At 43.3% G+C, this 26,634-nt stretch overlaps 2 protein-coding genes across 7 annotated transcripts in view; one reads left to right on the top strand and one right to left on the bottom strand.

Annotated features, from left to right (window-relative positions):
* Positions 1-5,153, bottom strand: part of SAFB (scaffold attachment factor B) — a 39,557-nt gene extending 34,404 nt beyond the window's left edge. For 2 of the 3 annotated variants that reach the window (XM_037505148.2, XM_037505149.2), the window contains exons 1-2: positions 4,839-5,153; positions 1,345-1,429 (exon numbers count right to left, since the gene is read on the bottom strand). In XM_037505148.2, coding sequence (XP_037361045.1) covers positions 1,345-1,429; positions 4,839-5,027 — 274 coding nt within the window. In that variant the 5' untranslated portion in view covers positions 5,028-5,153. Of the gene's footprint in view, positions 1-1,344; positions 1,430-4,838 lie in introns of those variants that run through there. The other variant, XM_037505150.2, reaches the window with a different exon arrangement.
* Positions 5,154-5,347: 194 nt separating this feature from the next.
* The window catches only part of SAFB2 (scaffold attachment factor B2), a 30,532-nt gene continuing 9,245 nt past the window's right edge, over positions 5,348-26,634 (top strand). For 2 of the 4 annotated variants that reach the window (XM_054693068.1, XM_054693069.1), the window contains exons 1-13: positions 5,352-5,694; positions 6,785-6,872; positions 10,870-10,934; positions 11,012-11,215; positions 12,424-12,486; positions 13,301-13,328; positions 14,243-14,753; positions 15,183-15,232; positions 15,753-15,853; positions 19,828-19,977; positions 20,068-20,180; positions 24,289-24,419; positions 25,632-25,723. In XM_054693068.1, coding sequence (XP_054549043.1) covers positions 5,509-5,694; positions 6,785-6,872; positions 10,870-10,934; positions 11,012-11,215; positions 12,424-12,486; positions 13,301-13,328; positions 14,243-14,753; positions 15,183-15,232; positions 15,753-15,853; positions 19,828-19,977; positions 20,068-20,180; positions 24,289-24,419; positions 25,632-25,723 — 1,782 coding nt within the window. In that variant the 5' untranslated portion in view covers positions 5,352-5,508. Of the gene's footprint in view, positions 5,695-6,784; positions 6,873-10,869; positions 10,935-11,011; positions 11,216-12,423; positions 12,487-13,300; positions 13,329-14,242; positions 14,754-15,182; positions 15,233-15,752; positions 15,854-19,827; positions 19,978-20,067; positions 20,181-24,288; positions 24,420-25,631; positions 25,724-26,634 lie in introns of all 4 variants that reach the window. The other 2 variants (XM_037505146.2, XM_054693067.1) reach the window with 2 other exon arrangements.

Below are 26,634 nucleotides of genomic sequence, written 5' to 3'. Positions count from 1 at the left end.
ATATAAAGATGTCCTTAAGGTGTTAAACAAAAAGAAAATTTATAGACTATTTTGTGTAGTAAGACCATATCTTTAAAAGAAAAATACAAATAGCCAAGCATATTTACATCTTTATGTATTCACTTAAAAAATATATACACAGAAAGTCTGGAAAAGTATATCCAAATTCTAATAGATTGCTTCTTGACAGAGAAAAGAAAGAACATTTATACGTTACTCAATGCTTAAACACAAACCATATTCCTTTTATCAGAAGGAAAAGTAAAGCAAACGAGTTCCCCAGGCTCTATTTTCCCTTACTACAATTGTTTCTCAATTTTGCAGTACTCTCTGCCTTGGCAAAGATAATGCACAATGCACTGACTTCATTTCAAAGTGAGGTCACTGCCTGTTCTAGAGTTTACAGTAGTATGGCTAACACTGGTGTCTGCTCTCAGACATTTCAAAGCCAATTCTTTACCATCAGCCAGGTAATACGAGTATTTCATTTTGTTTGGGGCCTGAGCAACAAGGTCTTCAATTACCAAGAGACAGCTCAGAACAAATGCACAGTTTTAGCTGATTCTCTCTTAAGACAATAATTAAATACTATCATGTCAAATTACTGAGTAAATATGGGGGGGAGAAAGAGAGAAGATATAGCGCCTCAAACATCTAGTTATGGCACAGGCAGGGTGGGATAAGTGTTCAATGAAGGTATAAGAAAGTGATAAGAAACTAAGTGGCAGTGCTGAGGACTTGAGATGAGTTGCTATCAGTGGGGTCAGAATTTGCTTTGAATGCAAACAGATGGAGAGGAGTGGGCGGAGCACATGTACTCCCAAGAGAGTGAACCACATGTCTGAAGACTGACTAAAGTCCAAGATGTAGCAGAGGAAGTCACTGGGGGAAAGTGGAAAAGGGAGATTTGGGTCAGATGGCAAGGGTCATTAATGTCATGTGGAATGTGGCTTTTTATGCAGTAGGCAGTTTTGAGAGCAAGTCTTGTTTTGTCATGAGAGGGGGAAGCTATTTTCTGCAAGTCAGAACTAAATGAGGTTCAACCACATGAGTCCTAAATGCTCTCAAATTTAAAGAACTGAAGGACCTGGATAAGCAAGAGCGACTGTGAAACCTACAGAAGAAAACAAAAATGCAAACATCCCACCTTGTTTGAATTCCCACAAGTAACAAAATATAGTGAAGAAATCTTGAAAGAAAATGCAAAGCTCCATCTGGACCCATTTGATTCATAGGACCATTAACAGGCCCCTAACACAGCCAAATAGACAAGGAACATTAGCAAGGAAAGGCGTTCTGAATAAAGTTTTTAACATTAGTAGTGGCTTACAAAATCCTAAATACCTTTGCTGGACCTTTTTGATGTCTTCTTGTTTCCTTCGGAGGTAATTTCAATTTCATCAGGATTACCCCCTTCATCTTCAATTGCCTGAAAAAAAAAGTAATAGTAAAGTTCAAATAAGACAGCATAGACATGCTTTCACATAAGTTTCAGGATGCTGATCTAGAAATGGCCTCTCCTCACCCATTCATTCATTCATTCACTCATTCGTTCATCAGTTCTCCTATACCAAGTTGGTGCAAGAGCTCTGGAGTCTGACCAACTCCACCAGTTCTTAGCTGCGGTCTCAGAGAGGTTTACTTAATCACTTTGAATTTTTTTTTATTTTGGAACATGGGGCTAATAAAAGACTAACCCTAGGAAGCTGTTATAAGACCTGAAAGTCCTTCATTAATCCATGTAAAGCAGACATTCAAAGTATTACAGACTTGTTCTTATTATCATCATCATCACCACAATCTGGTTCATCCTAAGCCTCAAATGGAACTTAAAAATGTAGTGGTAGGGCCTCCCCGGTGGCGCAGCGGTTGAGCGCTGGGTTGCGAAGCTGCCCGCAGCCTCTGCAGTGCCGGTTCGATTCCCGGCTGCTCCCCGGCCACCAGAGGAGGGTCCCACATGGCGCGCAGACCTCTCCTGCCGCCCGCTGCTCCCCTCAGCAGTGTACTTCGGTCCTTCTGCCTGCTCTGCTCCTCGCTCTGGCTCTGGTGAATTCTCTCACCCTCCCGCGCTTCTGACTGTCCCCAGTGCATGTATAAACAAAAACAAACGAACAAACAAACAAATAAATAAATAAAACATGCCTCTATAAAAAAAAAAAAAAATGTAGTGGTACTCTCTGATTTGCTATCATTCACCCAGCAACGTACTGTTCAACCCCATGACCATTCTCCAGGTCATGCTTGCATTTGCCACTGTCTGGAGAAAACACTAACAACAGACTGAGTTCCTACCGTGTGTGGCATGAGACCAGAAGGGATATACATTACCTAATTGGATCACATGTCGGTGATCAACTCCAAAGGTCCTGTTCTCAACTACTAGAGGATCAATCTCATAGTAAACTGAATTATAAATCTCTTGGCAAGCCCCACCTCCCACCCTAAGAGCCTGTCATTCACTTGCACAGGTCCCACCCACACTCAATACAGTGCATGGCACCAAGGAGGAGCTCAGCAAATCATTATTGAACACGTTAATAATGACATCCTGGATACTGGGCTTCACATTTAGATTTTACTGATAAACTTTCCTCTTTACCATGCCATTCCAAGAGCACAGATTTCGTTTAAGCCTACTGCAAACCCTATGTTTTATCTGGAGATAGTTTCAGAAGACTCAGAGATTCTTAGGAGTTTACTAGTTGGAAATCAATTTAGAATGGGACAAACGGCTTCCACACCTAGTCTCTACAAAAAGCTAAGAAAATCTCTCCCTTGTCTTAAAAACCAGAGCTAGGAAGAGAAATTGGAGTTCTGCCCTGGGTTCAAAGTAAAGCACAACCTGAAAGTCCTTCACCCTTTTCCCAGGAACAGACACTTCACTACAACAGAAAAACTGCCCCAGGTAGCAGGTGTTCCATTTTGCTCTGGGTGCAGCGTTTACAGCGTCAGCCCTATGGGGACTGGGGGCTTTGAGTCATTCAACATCAACAAATGACTGGCCCTAGAAAGCTTTTATAAGAATGTTATGAATCCATGCAAAGCATGGAAAACACATTGTTTTCCCTCTACCATTCTTTTTATGCCCTTTCTGTAGGAAACATACTAACTGGATAACAGAAGTGGAGGAGGGAAAAAAATCAGTAATTGCAAGGGTAAGGTAGCAGACGGGTGTGCAGGCTGCCAGTATTTATGTATCATGTCCAAATTCCTAAGAAACTGAAATGATGGGAAAAGGAGAAGGGATGGATTCACCCCCACAGATGATAGTAACGGAAGATTTAAGTCACACACCACTCTCAGCCACCAGCATGATATAAGATTCAATGCCATGATATTAGCTTAGCAGGATCATGTTTTGTCTGGGGAAAATAGGATAAAGGTGCTCCTTTGGCATTTGTTGATGTCAGGCCCTGGTGGCAAAGACAACAGTTTCCCAGGTGCCAAACTCATGCCCCCCCCTTGGGTTTTCTCCTGCTGAGTATCTAAATAAAGGAAATCAGTATCCATAGTGAAAGAAACACCAGCACAAAGTAGAAAGGTCCAATCAACTCTGGGCAAATCAACTCACCACTCTGAAGCTTGAACTCCCTCATCCAGAAAACAGAAACAGTCCCAACTTCCTCTTAGTAGCAATTAATAAGCAAAGCCCAGATTCTCAGTTGTTTGGGGGGGGTGGGGGGGTTGAATGAGTCACCAACATCACTGTCTGCAAGAATTGGGGGAGTAGGTGGCAAGGCCAAGAAGGTCCAAAGACAAGCTTTGTTAAAACAAAAAAAAACCACAAAACAAAACAAGCCAACAACAAAAAAGGGTGAAGACGACTACTTAACTCTACGCTCTTCACACCACCCTCCAGGACGCCTCAAAACAGGGGTTAGAGGCCCGTTTTGCAAATGACAAATGGTAGCCCCGGAGAAAAAACGATTTGCGACAGTGATCACATCTTCACTGTTTACAAGCACCAGGAAACACGCTAGGCCCCTTTCCTGGCCCTTACTTAATCCTAGCACAAAAGTGCTTTTCTTTTTTTTTACACAAGAAATAGGAGGCTCAAAAGGGGTTAAGATCAGGCCGCTGAGACCTGACAGAAAACCGAACGCAGACCCAAGAAGTCCCTCAGCTGTCCTTTACGTCCTCCCCACTTTTGGTCGCTATAGTAACGGCACTTTTCCTCCCGCTTTATTTAGCCCAAGCTAGTAGTGGCAAAGCCTTAAACTGCCTGTCTTCCCCTTAGGTTTTCTTGATATGTTTACTTGGCAAATTAATCCCGTCTTTCAAGTTTATTGGCCTTAAAGTGCTCAAAGAGCATCGGTCTTCCGGAGGAAACCCCGAGGGCAGCCAAGAGCTCAGGGAATCACCGATCTGGGTTCAAATCCCGACTCTGCTCGCCCGAGTCGCGTGACCTTGGCCGAGTCCCCTAACTAGCCTATGAAGTGAGGGTTTAAGGGTTCGCCATCCGTTTTAGGTGGCTGGGAGGAGACAATGAGAGGAAGGCCCTCCGCTAAGTGGCTGATGCAGTAAACAGAAGACCTCGGGTCGACGACACTCGTCACTCAGAGATGCGGGAACACGGCGGGTTCCCCCGCCCTCGCCCAGCATTTTTTTTTTCCCCTCGTCAGTGCGGTGCTGGGATTTGAACCTGGGAAGAACTGGGCTCGGAGTTCACGCGCCCTCGGCCTCTAAACTCCCGCCCGAGGCATGGAAGAAGCGGAGCGCGCCAGGCCGAGCGCAGGCCGAAAACTGGGATGGGGCGAACCCCCAAACCAAAAGACCCCCGTCGCGGCCACGGGGCTCCCCCGGTCCACATCCTACCCACCCCAGGACCCGGGCTCCACCTTTTTGAGCCGCTCCATCAAAACGCTCTTGTTGCCGCTTGAGTCCAGATTTCGTTTCCTCAGCTCCGCCCGCAGATCGATCACCCGCAAGTCGCTGAGGCGCCGCGTCCCGGTCTCCGACGAGGCGGAGCTCAGAGCCGCTGCGCCCGCCGCACTCGTATCGCCTAGGCCTGAGAGAGTCTCCGCCATTCCAGGGACCCTGGCTCCGCCGCCCACTTCACACAGAACCGGGCCGGTTTTATCTAGGCTTCTAGCACAAAATGGCGCCGCCTGCGAGGGAACCGCTCCAGCCGCCCCTGCGCGCCTCGCTTCTGCGCAGGCGCATCCGTCGCGGGCCCCGACTCTTCCAGTCGCGTCTGCACATGCGTATGAGCGCCCTGGAACAAGGGCGCAGGCGCGCTGCGCTTCCCCGGCCTCCCGCCGAGAACGGCCGCGACACACGCGTGCTGCAATCACGGCGCCTGCGCGTTTCGGCGAAGAACGTGCGGTTGGTCGACGCGCGAGCGTCCCTGCTGCTAGGAAGGCTGGCATGGGCGGCGCGCTTGCGCCGCCGGAAAGTGGGGCGGGAGGAAGCCAGTGCGTTTTCCTCTAAGGCGGCGCCATTTTGTACTCAGAGCCGCTACAGCCGCCGGCGGTGTAGGCAGGAGGTGGCGGAGAGTGGAAACCCGGCATGGCGGAGACTCTGGCGGGGTCAGGAGACTCTGGTTCTGGCGTGGCCGCTGTCGGCCCGAGCGCCTCGGAGGCCGGGGCGCGGCGGCTCAGCGACCTGCGGGTGATTGACCTGCGGGCGGAGCTGAAGAAGCGGAACCTGGACACGGGAGGCAACAAGAGCGTCCTGATGGAGCGACTCAAGAAGGTGAGTTGACTCGCCCCGGCGTGGCGCGGGGGGCCGGGGCACGCCCCTGCGCCGGCCTGTCCCCGCGACCCCCGTCGCTCTCCAGGCCCATCCCGCGCCGAGCTTTCGGGGACCCTGGGGCCCGGCTGTGTGACCTTGGCCCAGCACCACTTCGCTCTGCCTGGTCGCCAGTTCCCCGGCCAGCCGGTCGCCTCAGGTGCCCCGAAAGTCCGACCACTTAGCCACCAGGGTGGCCCCCGGACTTCTCACTGAAGCACTTTTCTTGGAGACTTCTGACTCGGCGCTGTGACCTTGAATAAGTGTCTTTTCTTAGCGTCTCCGTTATCTTTCTTAAAGAATAAAGGACTTTTTACAAGACCCGGGGTCTGAGCTGGAGCCTGCCCCAGCGCCTTTGCACTTACCCCGTGTGCTCCGTCCTGAGTGATGCTTCGTCATTTTGGTTCTGCCTGAAGTGTCTTCTCTCCAGCCACCCTCCCTAAAGTGATACACCACCTCCGCCTTTTCCCTGGTCCCTTCCTGTGTTTGTGCCCCATTTCACAGCAGTTAATACAAAGCTGGGAATGTGGGGATTTTCTTCTCCCCAACTGGAACAAACTGAGCTGTAGGGATTTAGTGGATTCTCCTCTGAGTGTCCAGCCCTGTTCCAGGCACTGAAATAACCTGTTAAGTGGAACCATTAACCTCCTCCCACCTCAGGTGGTTTGGCGTTCTTCCTCCCCAAAAGTCAACGATGGCCTGTTGAGAGCACCAGTCAGCCCTTTGCCCATACAAGTGCAGCCTCTCTGTTTATTAGTTCCCTTATTTATTTAAAGTACAAGGTTAGGCACTGTTCTCATTAGGTGCCATTTAGGATCTTGTCCTTGACAGAGATTTTGGAGCCCCAGCTCCCATACCCCTTTGTGTTTTGGGTGTGGGACCCAGAGAACAAAGTTGTGCTAGGGTCATCCTAGCACAGATAGCAGAACCTTGCCAGATAGCAGAACCAGAGTTGCTCTGGTTTCAAGAGCCTTTGTTTGCTGGGAAGTTGTTACTTACAAAGAACACTGTGTGCCCTGCAGCTTTTAGTAGTTACGAACTTTTCTCTTAATAGGCGGTTAAGGAAGAAGGGCAGGATCCTGATGAAATTGGCATCGTTTTGGAAGCCACAAGCAAGAAGACAACAAAGAGATGTGTTAAAGGTATCCACTAACACTTTTTGCTGGTTGGGGCGTGAATATTTCAGAAAGATTGCTCAACTATTTTTTTTTTTTTTTTAGCATTCTTTCTTTGTTCTCAAGGCCCGGAGAACTTACATGACTGTCATTGGCCCCCACCAGAGTAGGTTTGCTCTTCACTCCCTAAAAAGTAGCTCTATCCGTGGTTCTGGGAGCAGTAAAGGGATGAGAGGTTACCAAAGTAAAACTAAAATATATACAGTAAGTCCTCCTTTAACACTGTCCAGAGAGTCTTGGAAATTGAGGCATAAAGTGAATGTGAGATATAAGGAAATCAGGAACTCCGTAGTGGTTTTTAGTTCAGTGTCACCTGGGATTGTTCCCCCTGCCCCATAAGTGTTAATGAAGGGTGTTATTTGAGTACCTGCTGTATTAGAAACATCTCAGCTTGTCCCTGGATTAGAAAGAAGTAGAATAAGCCACACTCTTAATGCTGCCCTAGCTAGTCTAAGCAACCAGATATACCTGCTTTGCTTCCTTCCTTGTTTAAAAAATAGGTCTTACATCAAGGAAAATGATACCATCCTAAGACAGAATAGAATCAACTTCTCTGGGATCCAAAATAGATTGTCAGAATATTTGCATCTAGCTTATGACACTGATTTATTTATTTTTTTTAAGATTTATTTATGCATACAAGAACTGGGGTACAGGCCAGAGGCGCGGGGAGGGAGGTGAGAGGACTGAACAGAACAGGCAGACTGACTGAAATATACTGCTGAGGGGAGCAGCGGGCGAGACGCCATGTGGGTAGCTCCCTGGCCGGGGATTGAACTTGTGCTGTGGTGGCTGGGAACACCTTCATAGGCTGCTTCTTAACCCCTTGCACCACCAGGGAGGCCCTAACACTGAGTTATTTTTAACTGAGATATGTAATTCACATGCTATGAAATTCACATGCTATGAAATTCACATGCTATGAAATTGCCTGCTATGCAATGCTGTACTTTTTAGTGCATTCATAAGACTGTACAACTATCCCTGCTAATCTTATCTCAGGACATTTTCATGACCCCAGAAAGAAATCCTTGTGCATATCAGTAATCCCGCTTTTCCCGTGCAGTATCTGACTTTCTGTCCCTGCTGACTTGCCTGTTCTGGACATTACATGTAAACGGAATCATACAATATGTGGCCTTTTGTGTCAGACTTCTGTCGAAGTGTAATGTGCTCTAGATTTCACCTATGTTATAGTGTATCGCTGCTGTATACATTATAATTCAAAGCTCCTGTGTGATGGACTTGTTTTTTTTAATGAGTGGCATGCGAAAATTGTCATGTCATTTATCTGAAGAAACACTGAATTCAAGCAATGGAGCATAATGCTTGTAAAGCAAAAAAAAAAAAATTAATTTGTAGTATTTTCAATATTTTCAGTTTATATTTAAACATTTTCCAACGACAGCTTTTCCATAACTTGCCTATTTAAGATTTATGCATGTTTTGAAAGGTTATATTTTTGAATTAAGTTACACAGAAATGCATGTTTAATTTTAAAACATTCCTGTGCTACTGCTACTCATGCAACTAGTTATATTTCAGCTATAAATATTGATTGTCCAAATGAATATAGACTATGAGAGGCAAATCTATAGTAGGAAACATACAAATACCTTTATGCTTCACTGTTACCTAAAAGTTTGTTTTTGAATAATTGTGAAGTTGAAGTTTCTTGTGTAGATGTTCATACAAAACTGTTTGAAAAGTTTCAAATCTGTGAGGTTCTTATCTCCTAACAGGGAGCTTCGTATCTTCACAGGAACAAAACCTTAAATGAGTGCTTCAAATACCTGCCTGAAAGTCTAGGGTAAAGTTTAGGGCAAACCTGTTAGCATTTTGTCAGAAAAGCTTAGATAATAGTTTCATTAGTACAAAGAAATGTGCCTCTAGCTGGGTTTGGGAAGACCCATTCATCAGGGAAGTCTTTAAAACTCAGAAAAGCAAGTGGTCTGGGCCCTGGGGTACACATCCTCTGCAGGTCTGTCTCCCCTGCATGTTCTTTAATGGTGTCTGGCTCATAGTTAAGTGTATGAAGCATTAGACCCTCCTGGAGACCTGGTTGTATTAGATCCTTGAGGTTACATACAGGTGATTAGGTGAAATCACTTATTTTCCAGAGACTGTCACAAAGTTGGGCCAGTTCTAGGAATTCACCAGTAACTAGCTGCTTTTAATAGTGAAAGTTATAACTAAACTTTCTATGAAACAACTTTATTATAAGTCAGCCAGAGTTCTGTTCCATAATGTACCTAAACAAGTTGTTGAAAACTTGGAGGTGTGTTTTGAAAGGTGGTTTTGAATTTTGGTTATGCTTTGGACTAACTCTGATTTTCGCCACCCTTCAACTTACAGCAGTAGGTGAGACCAGGTCCTTGGGTTGGGTTGCAGCCTGTTTGCTTGGACAAGGCCTATTAAGGGTGCTTTTTGGCAAAGCTTTTTGGTCTGTATCTCTTATTTACATCCTGCGTGGATGACCCAACATTTTTAATTTTTAACGTAATTCAAATGGATGAGCCATGTTTAGGTATAATGGGAAGTGGGACGGCTGAGTTAAGTGGATGACAAACCTACTGGTATTGTGGGGAGTATTAAACAATACAACGTGAAGATTCATGCCTGGCAGGTAAGGAAATTGCATTTTTTGAGTAATTCTTGATATTAATGGGGAATGAGTTATGTAAGGTATAAACACTGCAGATTGAGGGTTTATGATTAATTTTCAAAATTATAAAGATAGTGTGAGTTGATTTAGAAAATGTAGAAAGTGCAACATATGATGATAATCTCCTGTCTACCACTGCCCTAGCCATATCCATTTCTAATTTTGCAAGTGTATCTTCACATTTAGATGTAAACATACAAACATGTGCTTCTTAATAAAAGTAGTTATCTCTGACTTGGGGTTTTGGGTTTTTTTTTTTTTTTTTTTTTTAAACTTTGGTTCTTTTCCCACTCCATTAAATATTCTATAAGAGTCTTTTTTTTTTTTTTTTTAAGTTATAAGATGTTTTATGGTAGGTTAATGAACTTGGCGCTGTTAGCAGTTTTGACTGAATAATTTCCTGTGTTAGGGGACTGTCTGCAGCATTATGGTACATTGTGCAGCACCCTTGGTCACTGTGCACTAGATGCCACCCGCGGGGGCTCCAGTCTTCATAACAGAAACATCTCCAGACATTACCTCCCCACTCTCCCACTTGGGAACTGGTGTTTCACAGATGAACAAAGTTGCCATTATTTGTTTCCCTTTCAGCTATTTCCTCTGTGTATACCTTGTAGATGGAATAAATGCCTGTTTTTAATTCCTTCTCAAACATTTTGGCACACATTCTGGAATTAGGGTATGCACAATAATGCTTTTGCTACACCTGGAGCCCAGAGATTAAACTTCTTTTCAGAGTAAAAGTTTTCTGCACTTCCTCCCCTGTCGCCCCAGCCCTCTCAGGAATAGCTAGCACTGACTCTGCAGTCACAAAACCCAGGCTGACCATTGACTTTAGGGCAGCCTTTGCCTTTTTGATTTGTAAAAAAAGTACCTGAGCTGAGGAATAATGAAAGGCAGGTGGCCTGCTTGAAATGGATGAGATGTTGGTGAATCAGCAAGTTAGCTATACAGTGTGTTACTTTAGTTTGCAGCTCTTTGTTTACTAGATGAACATTGTATTTTTTAATTTGTTGGAAAATGCCTGTTTGTGTCCCTTGCTCACTTTGGGAACGATTATCTGGTTTGCTGTGATTTTGAAATTTTCTGAAAGTTTTAGATATTTTGTACACAATCAGCATGCTTTGGTAATTTTGCAGAAATCCTAGGTTTTTGTGTCCCAGTTGAGACAAAATTACACAGATAGAACTTTTAGTTTTTTTGTGATATGTTCCCCCCAAGATTGAAATCTAGCTTCCTGCATAAACAAATGATCATGTCAGAACCTGTCTTATGTGTACACGCTTATTCTGTAATTAGGACAAAAGACAGAGGAAGAAGGCACAGAAGACAATGGCTTGGAAGAAGATTCCAGAGACGGGCAGGTGTGTGGCATTACTGTGGTGGTGGCAACTGGAGCCCATTGTCCTGGTCTTTTGACAGCTTTCATTCCTCTCTCCAGGAGGATATGGAAACAGGTCTGGAGAGCTTGCAGAGTGTAGACATGATGGATGTTAGTGTGTTAGAAGAAACCGAAGTCGAGAATAGCAGTGCTCCAGACTTCGGGGAGGACGGTGCGGACAGCATTCTTGATTCCCTGTGTGACAGCAAAGACTACGTGGCTGCGCAGCTGAGCGAACTCCCAGCCCAGCTCACAGAACATGCTGTAGGTAACTTGGAGACGTGGTGGAAGGGTGCCGTCAGCCCTCGGGCGCCCAGTGTTCATGTGCTATTTGTATGGAAATGACACACCAACTCCTACAACTGAATCACCATTCTCTTTAAATAGTTTGTTTGGTTAAAAAATCTTGTTAGCAAATTATATCCATGTAAACTTCACCTAGGTCAGGTATTAATTATTGGATCGCTTCTCTGTAATGCTGGATGGTATTTTTATAATTGGGTGGTAGACACTTTCTAAGTCTGTCATAAAGCTAGTTTCCTTTTAAAACTGTAGACATAAACATAAAAAACAAAAACTGTTCATAATCTTATCCAGATAATCCTGTTGCTGTTTTTTTTTTAATGTGCTCTATGCACAAGGTTAGACAATTATAGTAGAAAAGGTAAAGAACAGTGAAGAAAGGTAGTCATTTTCCAGAAGAACCCCTCTCATTAAAGGGTTCCATTGTTGAAGTCCATGTATTGGGTTGGAGGGCTTTAAAACTTGGCAGGGCCACGTTCCCAACTTTTCACTTCTAGTATTTGGATGTAGAGTTTTCTGTGGTGGCTGTCCTAGAGTTGATTACCATTTCATCTTACTGACTTGTCATGCCAACCATTTTACTTTGGTTTTATTTACTTAAGACAGCACATCTTTAAATTGGAAAAACTGCCCTTCAAGGACTGGACTTAAAACTTTAAAGGTCAGAAGTCACAAACTCCAAACAACAGCGTACCTTGGTCTAGTATACCATTTGAATAACTTGACCTCTCTATTAATCCTATCTTGTGTTAATTATTTCTAGAGCATGATTTGTGTTTCTAATTTCTTGGTTAATGGAGGTATTTAGACATAAGGTTCAAAACTAGAAAAGGAGAGAAATTCAGAAAGGATAGTTTGTATTTCACTTAAAGTAAAAGGCTTTCAAGTTTTGTAGTATGGTAAGTAGTAAAAATGAACAAATTAAGTGTTTACTTTTAAATAAAGCATTCTAGAAGAAAGTGCCCAGTTATTGTTAATCACCATCAGAACTGCTGGTGTCTCCATCTTCTAGAGTGGGTGTTGTAGCAGGGAGGTGGGTGATAAATCAAATAATCCAGCAGTGGACACTATCGAGGAAATACTATGTAAGTAGATTGCCCGGAAAGTAGTGAGGTGTTGGCCTTCATAAATGCAGCTCTCCACAAAGTGATCTTCGTTTTGTCTTTCAGGTGGATGGGGAAGGCTTTGAAAACACTTTGGATACTTCATCATTAGACTTCAAAGTACCTCCTGTAAGTTACCATCTGGTTCTGCCACACCTGAAACTTTACCCGAGTAGATGATTTCTTGATAGTGTAAAAGGATGTGTGTGTATATGTAAAACTTAATCATTAAGCATTGATACTAAGGTGGCTGCTGGGGATAATAGGTTGAATCAAACAGGAACAGTTTGGGGGTTTACAGGTATGGTCAGTAGGGACAGTAAAGAGTCTAACTAGGGGAGAAGACGAGTTCAGTGTGGGAGGAGTGAAGGTGATTGGACTCCACAAGTGCCTGGTTGGCTTCTTGCAGGAAATCCTGTCCCTGCTGGCATCTGTTCTTCAGGTCAGGGGTTAACCCAGTAAAAGGGAAAAGATGACTTTGGGGCAGAGGAAGAGTGGCTCACTGTTGGCATGGAGAACATGGTGGAGTGAGAGGGATAAGGGTGGGGCTGCAGAGAGGTGGTTTTTTAACAGGTTCCAGATATAACAACAGTTTATACTAGGAGAAATAGATTTTAAATCTGGTGTGATGTATAAAGCAGTGGCCATTTGTGTGACTTCTGACTTGACTGAAATCTTTTGCAAGCTGCAGTCTATTAGGTCAGCACACACTTGGGAAGGGCCCTGCACTCGGTGGGGGAAATTTGACAGGCTAATTATTACTGCCTCTCCTTTTGCCAGAGAGAAATTGACAAAATGACCTGCTCTCAACTGTTTTGAGTGGAGAAAGTTGTTTGAAATAGTCTTTTAGTCATAAGTAATTGAAAGCTAGAGCTAGTAAGGAAATGTGTCTGCCTGATTTTAAAAGTGCCTTGTATATTTTTCTCTTTTTTTCTTGAAATAGGATATTGAAGAACCTCTATTGGAGCCAGGTACTGATAAGAGAAACACAACAGTTATGGTTTGAAAGTTTTCCCACTTTTTTTTTTTTCCCAAACTGTCTAACTATTTTAAACTGTGTTACGGTCTTGTAAATTATTTTAATGGTGGACAATCCAGATCATACAAGGATCAGAGATTGGAAACCCATTCGTATCACCAGATCTGTGGAAGTGCCGTTCTGGTTTCTGGAGGTCAAATATATTTGGTGAGATGTAGTGATTATTTTCCTCTCTAACCTTGTAGAGTGGCATTTAAGTAATTTCCCCCTGTGATTCTTCCATGTGTTTCTACACATGAAACAGATCTTGTGATATTTTGCTGCAGTCATTTTGATTAATGCAGATAAGGCAGGATAAATCGGTTGTCAGGGCACTTAGAGCCTGAGAAGTGACTGGATTCCAGAAGAGGAAACAGAGTTTCTTCGTGAAAATTTCCAACATGTTATTCCCCTTCTGGACTGCATTTATCTCCTGCCGTCGGAAGAGTTTCTGGTTTTCATATTGGACTGTTCTGTTAAAAGAAATTCAAAGAAATTTGGAAATTGAGCTGTCATTGAATGGTGATTGCATTCGGTTCAGCACCTTGGACATTGGGAAAATAAGTCGAAGACCCAGACTTGAACAGAAACATGAAGAAGACTGTCAGAAGCAGCCAAATGGTTGTAGGTGTTTGAATCTGTGGGGGCCTTTTCTCTTCCATGTAGCATAGAGGCTTGCTCTAGCAGTCGGTTGGAGTGCAGGTAGTGTAACCAGTGTAACTTTGTGTACCCTCGGGTTTTCCAATCTCTGTGTAGCTAGCAGTTCTCTTGGTGTTAGTGTGGCAGCCGTGCCAGTTCCGCATTTGTGATTGCTTTATTTCCCTGGTAATTAAACCTTGTGCCATTCTATTCCTGTTAAATCCGTAGAAAATGAGAAAATACTCGACATTTTGGGGGAAACTTGTAAATCTGAGCCAGTAAAAGAAGAAGGTTTCGAGCTGGAGCAGCCATTTGCACAGGACACAAGTAGCGTGGGGCCAGACAGAAAGCTTGCGGAGGAAGAGGACCTTTTTGACAGCGCCCATCCGGAGGAGGGTGATTTAGATTTGGCCAGCGAGTCAACAGCACAAACTCAGTGGAGCAAGGCAGACACCCTGTTAGCGGTAGTGAAAAGGGAGCCCGTGGAGCAGACAGGCGATGGCGAGAGGACGGACTGTGAGCCTGTAGGGCTAGAGAAGCCAGTTGAGCAGAGTAGTAAAGCCTCAGAGCACGCGGAAGCCTCTAGCGAGGAGGTCTCGGAAGCGCCCCGGGAAGCCTCAAGCCCAGAACCCAGAGATAGCAAAGAAGACGTGAAGAAGTTTGCTTTTGAAGCTTGTAGTGAAGTCCCTCCGGCTCCTAAAGAGTCCTCAGCCAGTGAGGGCGCTGATCAGAAAATGAGGTTTGTTTTTTCTCAGTTTTAGACCAGACGCTATCTCCTTTTCATTGGTCGTTTAATGACACACATAAGCTGTTTTTTCTGCAATTGGCCAGCCAGACTGATGAAATTGTAGTTTACTTCTAAAGAATGTTTTATTTCTCTTTGTGTATTTTTATTGGGTGATTCAATTCCTTTTCTTTTTCTCAACCTACCATGGTTGTGTTCTTAAATCGTTAAGTGTTATCCTTCAGCTAAATCGAATTGACTTTTAAGAAAATCTGACATTGTATTTTGGGGGGTCAGATTTCCAATATAAGCTTGCAAAGGTGTCTTAAAATTTTATTTCAGACTAATTTTCTGGTAGGTATTAAGTTTTAGCACATATCATACTTTTTAATTTATTTCTCTTTCGTTTTTTCCTATATGAGTAACATTAACTTTTGTCTCTAGCTCTTTTAAGGAAGAAAAAGATATAAAGCCAATCATTAAAGATGAAAAAGGTATGATTTTAACTTATGTGGTGGGGAGCCACCTATGGATCCCTTACTTTGGGAGGGTGGGCCTACAGGAGTCCACATTTTGGATCTGGTACTTTGTTCTATCGCGAATTATGAGAATTAACTATCTGATGTATTTGAGACACTAGTTTTAAATGGGCAGTTTCTGTGTTTCATATCCTTGTTGTGGTTGTCATTTATGAGATAGTGAGAATCCTGTTAGAGAATTTTTCTGCCTATCGGACACTCAGATGACAGAATTCTAAAAACTGCTATCTTGGTTGGAAACTGATCCACGAGAGACACTTCAGTTTGTCACGGATGTAGGCATGTTTATTTTTATTGCTCAAGCAAGGAAAATCACTTTCTGTAATGCAGATTTTTTGTCTTTTATGTATTGACAGTATTAAAATCTTGACTAGGAAGAGTGGATGTTGGGTTTAGTTGGGGTGTGAGGGGGGTGGCATAGTTTTAGGAGTGGTTCTACTTCCTGTTCTGCCTAATGGTCTCCCTCCTGCTCCAGGTCGTGTCAGCAGCAGTTCGGGTCGGAATCTCTGGGTCAGTGGACTGTCTTCCACAACTCGAGCAACAGACCTGAAGAACCTTTTCAGCAAGTATGGAAAGGTAATGTTCTCCCCACCTCTTGCCACCCTGCCTCAATGTGACATTAAAAGTAACCTCAAGAACTCAGAAACTTACTTCTTGCTATTGTTCATTTTATTTGTGATTATTTCTGCTTAAGGAAAAAAATAGCACATGGGGGAACTACCCACTAGGGGTAGCACGCCTGGTTTCCTAGCCAAGAGTGGACCACAGATGTGGCAGAGGGCTTGCCGTATCATAGATCGTGGCTCCAAAAATGTGTGTAAATCTCTACATGCTCAATGTTCTTGTGATTCTAACTTCTAAAAAGAAATTGATGTCTCTTGACCAGTACAAAACTTAAAGTTGTTATGTTGGTTTTTTCCCTTCTGGCATCTTAATTAGAATGTGGTAATGATTTAAAAATAAGTCAGCTCATACACTGTTCTTGGGGGCAAGAGGAAAATACTATGACTCCGAAGCTTTCCAAAGACATTTAAAAACTATTCCATTGTTCTGGAATTAGAGAAGTAGCCCTCTGAGGAGAGTATGTATGAAGGCGTGGTGGGGATTCCTTGCAGAGCTTTGGCGACTTTCTGATGCTGCCTCCCAAGTCATTCCTAAGCTCGGGTCTGTGTCACCTTGTTAGGTGTTAGTGACTTAAGCAGACAGCACCCAGAAGCAGCATTTATTGTATTGATTTTTTTTTTTAAGTGTTTTTTAGAAGAGCTTAGAAAACTGTTAAGCTAAAACCTAGTCATTCAGTTATTTTGTTGACTTCTGTAGTCAGGCAGTGATTACAAAGCAGAAGACTGCAGGTATAGTAAGTCCTCACTTCACCTCATCCGTAAGTTGTTGCAGCTTGTGACTTTAAACAACATCCAACAAAACCAGGTCCTGTAGTAAGAACATTTCATTCAACATTGCCAGGATTTTTTTCTCATCAGTGTTCCAAAAGGGTAATATTTAATGAAATGTTATTAAATGTTGTATGAGGTCGTTGTTGTCAATAGGTTTTAGAGCTGGTGAAAAAAATCATTTAAGAAAGAAACATATATGGGACATGTTATATAAGCACAGTAAGGAAAGTGCTAGCACGTGTAGTCAGTGTGGGAGGGAGACCTAATTTGGATTTGGGAGGTGCCTCAGTGATTAGAGCATAGTTCTGGACAAAGGCAACAGGGCGTAGGTGCCCCGAGGTGGGGGCAGGCTCTGTAACTTGGTGAACTAATCACAGGCTGCTGTGTGGAGTCGAGGGCAGAGGGGGTAGGCTAGGAGACAGAAGCCCTTTTATAGTGTCTACTGCATGGGTTTTACCTGTCATAACTGGTGTCCTTGCAGAGATAACTAGTTTGACGGAAAGATCAGATGATCCTAAATTGACTTAGTCTTCTGACCTCAAGCACAGGAAGCCAGTCTGAACTCCATCTCTGATATGAGAAGTGACCCTCTCAGCAGAGAGTTCTATTACCTTTGGCCCTGTTTGGAGTGCTCTTGACTCATGAGGACTTTTTCTGCAGGCAGACCAGTGTTTCCCTCCCAGCAGGCAGAGACCCCATTGGTGGAGTCTGCTGGGAACCTAGGGGGACTTCCTCATCCCCGAGACCCCTGGCTCACACCATCTTCATCTTACTGTTGAGGGCATTGAGAGCTAGGGAGGGAATGCCTTCTTCGTTGCCCCTTGTAATGGAACTGATCAAACCCTGGAACCAGTCCTCTGTGTCACTGTCCACATTTCCCTGGGCAGCTGGCTCTACCTTCACTTGTTTGAATGTCTTTTGAGACATTCCATTTGAGGATAGAATTGGTGTGGCAGGGTTCATATGGCAGGGTGCCTTTTGGCACCATGTTTTCCCTATATCCTCTCTCTGCTTGCATCCCTTGTTCCTGTTTGTGTGTCCCCTTTTACATTAAGTATTTTTACTTGCAGCTGATCCACTATGCTTTTTTTTTATTGGTTGCTTTGAGGAATTATAGTGCATGTCTTAACTTACCGTAGTCTGTCTACAAGTGATGTTATAACGTTTCCAGGTGTACAAAACCTGACAACAGGGAACCACCCTTCTGCCCTAGTCTTTGGTATTTGCATCATACCTTTTGCTTCTATTTAGTAAACCACACTGTACATCATTGACTTGTGTTTGCTTTTCTGTTTGAAATAGTTAGCTTGTAAAAAGAGATTTATAAAACAGGAAGAGAAACTATGGGTTTATAATTAATCACCACATGCTTCACATCTCGGGTGCTGGATCTCCCTCTCCATGCATATCCACTTCCCCATGGGGTGTCATTCTCCCTCCTTAAACATTTTGTTACAGTGCAGGATTGCTACTGCTGAATTTTTGCTACTTCTGTATGTCTGAAAAAGTTGCTTTTTTGGCCTTTGTTTTGAAAGCTTCTCACCCTGGGTACAGAGTTGCAGGCCTGGTTGGTTTTCTTCCAGAGGCAAAGACCTGCCCTCTGACACTCACTTTCTCCCACCACTTGGCTGTCCTTCCATTTTTGCTCTTCAGTGTGTTTGTGTGTTTCTTCCTCAGCTGCCTTTGAAGGTCTCTTTATCTGGGGTTTGGAGCAGTTTGCTAGTGAGGTGTGTTGGGCTTGTTTAAGTGTCTTCTGTGCTGATTTGCCTTCAAGGTCCTCAAGGTGCCCATAACTCAGTTGCTGTAGTTGTTTTTCCAGTCTTTTTTTTGTTTGTTTCATTTTGAAGATTTTCTGTCTTCACATTCCTTCATCTTCCCTTCTGCAGTGTCTCCTGTCCTTCCCAGATAGCTTCCATGCGTTTACCTAGTGCACTAATCCTTTCTCTGCCTTCTAGAACATAGAATATATAGTTACAATAACTTTCACATCCTTATCCACAGTTCTGTCACCTGTGTCATTTCTTGATCTGTTTCTCTTGCTTGGTTTTTCTTCATTCCTCCTTCATTCCTGCCAAGAAGCAGGAAAATCAGTTTTGACGGATGCCATATTGTAACTTCCACTTTGTTGGGGGCTAGTTGCTCTTTATTTATCCTTAAACTTTGAGTAGGACACAACTGGGTTACCTGTTACTCCTGAGGCTGTTAGGCTTCATCAATCCTGCCAGGGTCTCCTTAGTTGGGGGCCAGCTGTGTCCTCGTCTGGGGGGTGCTTTCCTTGTGTTCAGTCCTATACCGTCCTGGCACTCAGTCTGGTGGGTTCTAGGTGTTTTCTGTGGGGCTGTTGTTTCTACTGTGGAAAAAGTGAACCATCTGCAGCCCTGGGTGTGCCCCAGGAATTGTTCCCTCTGCTTTATGGGCAGTCCTTTCCTTAGCCTCATGGGGGTTTTGTGCGACTCTGTTCTCTGGTGCTGTGACTTCTCTCCGCTTGATCTCCTTGTACTCTGAGCTCTGCCTTCTCTACTGGGGAATCTGGCTCTCCCAGCCCTCTACTTAGTGTTCCCTGCCTGCGGCCTGGAAACTAACTCCAGGCAGCAAACCAGGCCATAGGCCTGTGTCGTGTTTCCCTCTTGCAGGGGTCACCGTCCTGTGTGGCCTGACTGCGCTGTCTGAAAGCCCTTGCTGCCTGCTTTCCTGCAGGTTTTTGGTTGTTTGGGGTAGCAGGAGGGTGAATGCTTGGTTCCTGGCTAAGCAGAAATCCTCTCCGCAATTTTTTCAGCAGGTTCTTGGCCTTGGCCTTCATGGATTGTGGTGCATTCTGAGTAAATAACTCCTCAGCTACCTAGGGGTATAGTGGGGTTGGAGAACATGATCTGAATGGGGCGGACTTTCAGTTAGGAAGTTGTGAATTGTGAGGTTGAATTGTCTGTCTTTGCCTCTTTGTCTTTTGGTACTACAAAGACTTATTTTTTATATCAAAAATAATTATATTCTAGTAGTTCGGGATTGATTGGATTTAACTGTGAAGAATTAGCAATTTCCAGAGACATTAAAAACTAGTGTAAATTATTCTGACGACCAGTTAACTACTAAAAATTTTGGAAAAACTTGCATGGTGATTTGTATGAGAAGATAAAAGAGTGTCATTTGTTTATGAAGGTTGTCGGGGCCAAAGTGGTCACCAATGCCCGCAGTCCTGGGGCTCGGTGCTATGGATTTGTCACCATGTCAACGTCTGATGAGGCTACAAAGTGTATTAGTCATCTGCACAGAACTGAACTGCACGGAAGAATGATCTCCGTGGAGAAGGTGAGGCAGTTCTTGTCTTTGGTAACTCAGGAAGTTCCCAGCTGAGAAGACCTGGTCCGTGAACCATTTCTACCCATATTCTGTTTCCAGGCCAAAAACGAACCTGCTGGGAAAAAGCTGTCTGACAGAAAAGAGTTTGAAGTGAAGAAGGAAAAATTATCTAGCGTTGACAGACATCATTCTGTGGAGATCAAAATTGAAAAGTAAAGTGATTTTTTAAATCCTGTTTCTTAATCTTTCTCTTGGGAGGAGGGCACATGTCTCCTTTCCATAGAGAGCCTCACTAGCTCCTCATTTAAATCTCATTTTACATCTTGTTGCCACTTGAATATTCAGCTTTCAGTCAAGATGTGGTATATAACTTTAAGAAATTGATTTCAGTTGATCCACAGTGTTTCTGTCCAAATATCTTAGTAGCCTGTTAAATGACAGGAAATCAAAGAATACTTTTTATTTCATTGTTAACATTCTAGACCCTTTCTTGGCCTCACAAACTTGGGAGTCTCTTCCTGACCTACATTGAATTTTATGCAGTTCCTACTTTTTATTGTAGCAATTGCTAAACATCTTGCTTTGCAAAAATAAACAGCCTTGCATCATTCAGTGACAGACACATTCTGGAAAATGTGTTGTTAGATAATTTCATGTTTGTGCAAATGTAGCAAGAATGTAAGTACACAAATCTAGAGGGTACAACCCACTACATAATGAGGCTGTGTCTTTATAGCCTATTGGGACCCCCGCTGTGTGCATGGTCTGTCTTTGACCAAAACATTGTCATGCCATCCAACGAAATGTAGTACATAACTTTAACAAAATGTGGTATATACTTTAAAAAATTGATTTAGTCGATCCAGTATTTCTGTTCAAACATCTTAGTGATGTGATATTGAAATGACCTCAAGCTTGTAGCTTATGCAGTGTTGAAGAGATGGCAAGTATTACTATGTTTCCTTCAAATTTTTAAAATATCTTAGTGTACCTGTAAATTTATCCTGGGTAATTCTTCACAGAATAGATTGGAAACCACATATCTGAGATACTGTTTTGACAAAGGAGGTGATTTATGCCTGTAATCAAGATGGAAACAGATGTCTCTTTCAAAGCAGTCATTGGCTGTTTATAATTGTCTCAAAACTGAAGGACTATCTTTTTGAGAGGGTAGACCGATAGGATGCTGTTCTCAGAACGCTGTGTTACGTTTATATTGCCAACATAATTTACTTCCATTTTGCAGTCTTCTCTAGACATTGAACGTTTGTGAGAAAATTCACAGTAGGGCAAACTAGCACTGCTCAAAAGTTGAACTTGGTTTTTAAAGCTGTAATTAATTGTCAGTCATTGTGGCCAAGTTGGTATTTGTAAGCCTGTGAGCTCTGACGTCAAATTAACTTCATGTGCTGGGAACAAGAACTATAATTTTATCAGCCACTTCTTCAAAGAGACACATATCTTATCAACATTGCTAAACCATCTACATTGGTAGAATACGAGGAAACTACTAAAGTTTCTTGATATCCTTACTGTTTCGGAGTATATTTCAGTCCTTGGTTTTCTGGTCACAGTAGTGAGATGTTTGTGGAAGAAACAGATCTGTTTAGCTGTATGTGCTAACTAGCTAGTGTGTATCAGGTAGTTCTCTTAGTACCTGGAAGTGTCCTGTGAGATCTAGAAGAGGACACCAGCTCAGAAAGGAAAGTGTCTGCCTAGGACCCCAGGGAGGCGACGAGGTTGGAAATTAAGCCTGAGTTGGCAGCCCCCAGCACTGGGGCACTTAACCAGCTCGTGAACTTAAGATGTTTAAAGCCAAACTGCCTTCCAGTGGTATGCCTAGGAGGCTGAGTGTTTTAAAATGTGTACCATTTTTTTATCAGCAACTTCTTCAAAGAGACAAATATCTTAGCATTGCCAGAAAATCTGCATTGGTAGAGTACTAAAGGTAGTTTCTGCTACATAACCTTCCTTTCATTTTAAGAATTTCTAGGTTTAGTACGTAGCCTAATTGAGAGAGAAGCTTTTCCAAAGATGTAGCTTCACTGAGCGGTGCTCTATATAAAGACCATGGGGAAGTACACGCAATTGTCTGTGTCATCTCACGGCTCGGGGCAACGCTTTCTAGTGTCTGTGCCTCCGGATTTATTCCTACACGGAGCATATCTTGTTTATTGTGCTTCACAGATAGTTGCCATTTACACAAGCCCCTCTAAGAGTTAAAATATTACAACTTGAAGGCAGCAAATATTGCAATATTTGCTTTATTGTAAAAGCCTGTAATCAAACCTTCAGCATCACTTACGTGGACCTGTGTGTTTGATTTTTAGGAGTTACTGTTTAACCTAATTTCTGCTATCAAGTTCATTTGTGTCAAGGTGGTGCGGTAAGCGCAAAGCAAGGAGGAAGGGTACCTTTGAGACATATTTCAGTTCTGCTTGGAGGGAGAAGGCAGGGCCCTGTCAGCAGGAGAGGCCCATTGGAGACGCTTCATGCTTGTTTTGCTGCCATGGCCACTGCAAAAAGTCTCCATGCCTGTCAGAAGGGACAGGATCCTGGTGCAAGAGTTGAGACAAAGCAGGTCTGTGTATATATCCACCCAGGCTGATCTTCACAGCATGAGATTAAAAGAGCTGTAGAACAGAGTACCAAGTGCTGCCCCATGATGGCAGTCTTAAGAAAGGACTGGAAGCTTTGCAGAAAAAGTAGGGCTCTGTAAAGATGTGGGTAAAACCACAGAAGGTGGAGCTAAATGATTGACAGTAAAGGCACTAGTGATGGTTGTTATGAGGAAAACAAGTATATCTGACATCTGCTATGCATGTAGTGTTTCACTTTTTTTTTTTTTTTTTTTTTGAGATAACCAGTATGTTAAAAACAATTACAGTTATTGGTTCTGGTACACACCATGTGTGTTTAATCTCCCTCCCACCCAAAAATTTTAATTTGTCACTCATTTCCATATAGTTTTGGGGGTACACCTTTATACCTTCGTATGTACATTACCTCCACTCTCCACCAAAATTTGGTGTGCTGATGTCCTAGCTCCTTCCTTCCTGGATCCACTCCTCCTCCTGCCCATTCCCTCTGGTAACCAGTATATTTTTACAGAGCCTAAGAGTTATTTTGCCATGCTATGCCGGTTTGTTTTCTTTGATTGATGTTAAAGATACCACTTCTATGCTGGGAAGTATAGTGGGGAGAAGAGGTAGCTGCTGGGCAGAGCCAAGGAGCTGCTGGGAAGGGTTTCCTGCGATGCCCCTAGCTCTGCCTGGTCAGTAGGGAAGATAAGCAGAACACACTTGTTGGAGGATCCTTGGGGCCTGACTTTTCCTGACCTAGATGCTGGTACATGGTGGGCATTAATAAAAGCGGTATTAAATGTCTGTGACAGTTTGTGGGAATGTGGGAGACAACTTGGAATGGCAGTGGTTTGTTTCACTGATTAGAATAAAACTGCCCTTGGTTGAAATGTCAATAGCAGAGTTCCTATCTGCTGGCACATGGAATCTTACTGTACTTCCCTAGAAGTTTGTAGAAATTACCAGGTGCACAGGTATGTTAGACTTAGGGCTAAATATAGTGCGAGCTACCCATCCTCCTACAGTACCTCCGTTCTGCTTTGTACTGTTTTAATTTGGGGGGAGGGAAATGTTTTTCCTTACAAAATTTAATATTCTGGGCCTCCCTTGGCGCAAGGGTTAAGATGCAACCTATGAAGCTATCCGTAGCCACTGCAGCACGAGTTTGATTCCCGGCCAGCCAGGGAGCGACCCACATGGCACAGCAGACCTCTCCTGTCTTGCCCGCTGCGCCCCTCAGCAGTGTACTTCAGTCAATCTGTCTGTTCTGTTCCCCACTCTGTCTCTGATGAATCCTCTTAACCCCCACACCTCTGGCCTGTACTCCAGCTCTTGTATGCATAAATAAACAAATCTTTAAAAAACCCAACAACTTAATACTCCACACCTGCAAAACGAAACATTTAGATTGAATTAATCTTTAACAAGCATTTGTGCAAAAGAGTGTTTCTTTTGTATATTCTTGTGACAACCTGTCTTATATACCAGTGCATGAAGCATTTTGGGGCCATCCCCTGGGGCCTGCAGTTTTGTCTTGCAAACTTCTTGATACAGCAGATAACTTAAATGGGTCTATGGGCTATGTCTGAAGAGCAGCACTGTGATCGCTATGGTTTAAAATCATCATCCCCAACTGAGTGCTGTAGGGCTGGTTTCTAGTGTGTGAAATCCTGAGTTAGTGTGACCTGCCCCCGTTAGTCTCAACAGCGAAAGTTTAATCACCGTGTTTTTTCAATAGAACTGTAATTAAGAAGGAAGAGAAGGTGGAGAAAAAGGAGGAGAAAAGGCCTGAAGACATTAAAAAGGAAGAAAAAGATGAAGATGAGCTGAAACCAGGTCCCACAAATCGGTCCAGAGTCACCAAGTCAGGTGATGAGTGTTCATGAAAAGAGAACTGTGTTAAGGACAGTGACTGGGTAGTCTGAAAGATTGAGTACAGAAGACTCTGGCGACTGTTTGTTGCATATGGGAAGCATTAGAGCAACAGAACCTCACATGATGAAGGGGCTTAAAGCAGTTTCTGTGCAGCAAATCTGGAGTATTTTGTTCAGGTGATTCATGTCTGTTGCTGGTTCAGTGACCTGGGTTCTGGCTTTCCCTGAGTCTCTGGCAGAACAGACCCGGATTTTGCAATAGGGAGGTGTCCTAGTTTTTTTGACTAATTTGGTTCAGTTCTGCAGGGTGTATGATTAAGATTTTAAAGCCAGATGTATTAAAAATTGTAGAGAAAATGAAAATCTCAGAATATCTGTACACATTGAAGTAGTTGCATTTGGAACATGCTTTCTCTATTGTCATTGTAAAAAAAATTGTTGTGCTCTACCCCTTCAAATTTGCAAGACTCCACAGGACAAACCCTTCCACCCCCTCCAAAAAAAAAAAAAAAACCACACCATAAAAATCAACAACCCAGAAACAAAATACAACCATCTGGCACATTGGAATTAGGTACAGAACATTGCAAGTTAGATCTTAAGCATTTGGGGTAATTTACCAGCAGTCTCATGAGGAATGTGTTTTTAAAATGTTCCTCAAGAATTGCAAATTTCCCTAAATCAGTAATTATTCCAGTGGTTTGAGCCTGGTTATCATACAGTTGAGGGGCAGAATGGGTTTGGAAGTCTTTATTGCCCTAGATGAATGAAGGAGGAAGCCACCAATCTGGTCTGATTCAAAACCTAAAAGCCTGGATTTTGCAGCACTTTCCAGAATGTATGGGGAAAATAAAAACTGAAATTGGTTATCCCTTAGCCACTGGGCTTAGTATGAGGGTGAAGGAATCCTGCAGGTGGAGTATGTTTTGCACATAATGCAGGATGCACTTTGACTTGGATTTCAGCTGTGATATGGAAACAAATCATACCACTGCATTCCAGATAAGCAAAGACCTATTGGGGTACACCAGCCACCTCAAACCCAGAGTTTCCATCGTGGTAGTCTTTATATCGTGGCAAAGACGAGGCACAGCACTGAGCCTCAGCTTTAGTCACTTGACAGCTTCCAGGGCCCACAGTCAGCTGTGTATTGGGAAGTTAGGGCATCATCATGTTTTCATAGACTGTTGCGCTTTTTTTCCTGAAGGAAGCAGAGGAATGGAACGGACGGTCATAATGGATAAATCGAAAGGAGAGCCTGTCATTAGTGTGAAAACCACGAGCAGGTCAAAAGAGAGAGTAAGTATCACTTCCTTCTTCTCAAATCCAGCTGGTTTTGATGGTAGTTTGACACATTTTGATTTGCATTATGGAAACAACATCTTTTCACCTTTGACATTCTCGAAAGGCATGCTGTTGACTGTTTGGGTCATACATACAGCACGAAACTAGTTTCTAGAACTCAGTTCAAAACAATACTTATATTTGCTTCCCATAGATGTGTTGATACCTGTCAAGTTAGCCACCTTCTGGAAAGAGAACTGATTCTCGTACCCTAGTGCCCACATTGGCTAGGGTAAGCATGCCCTAGGCTTCTCAGATTGGAAGTCAGGGTTTGCTCTTTGTTTGATGTGACAGCAGTTTATACTCATTTTCTTTTTCTTTTAAGATTTATGTTATTTATGCGTACAAGAGCTGGGGCGTAGGCCAGATGAGCCGGGTGGGGGAAGGGGCGAAGTGGGTAAGAGAATTCACCAGAGACAGTGGGGAGCAGAACAGACCGATTGACTGAAATGCACTGCTGAGGGGATCAGTGGGCGAGACAGAAGGGGTCTGCTGCGCCATGTGGGTAGCTCCCTGGCCGGCTAGGGATCAAAGTTGTGTTGCAGAGGCTGCCGATAGCTTCACAGTTCTGAGACTTAACCCCTTGCACCACCAGGGAGGTCCTATATTTGTTATCTTTAGTTGATTTTCTAGTCACCTATTAATAAATTTGCTGCGAGAGTCCCCCTAAAACTGACTTGTTTTTCGTATTATCAGAGAACAAGCTACACTCCTAAGCTGTGTGTGTGTGGGACAAGCCAGTGGCTTCTCAATGTGCATTTTCCATTCTAAAGTACAAAACTTTCATTACTTCACAGCTGAAGATTCTAGCTAAAACATTAATGAGAAGAGCAGTGCTCCTTTAGTGAATCCAAAGCCAACAGTGT

The sequence above is a fragment of the Talpa occidentalis genome, unplaced genomic scaffold (genome assembly GCF_014898055.3).
Source record: "Talpa occidentalis isolate TD23 unplaced genomic scaffold, MPIMG_talOcc4v2.1 talOcc4.12, whole genome shotgun sequence".
Taxonomy (NCBI): Eukaryota; Metazoa; Chordata; class Mammalia; order Eulipotyphla; family Talpidae; genus Talpa; species Talpa occidentalis.
This window is presented reverse-complemented; position numbering and strand designations above follow the sequence as displayed.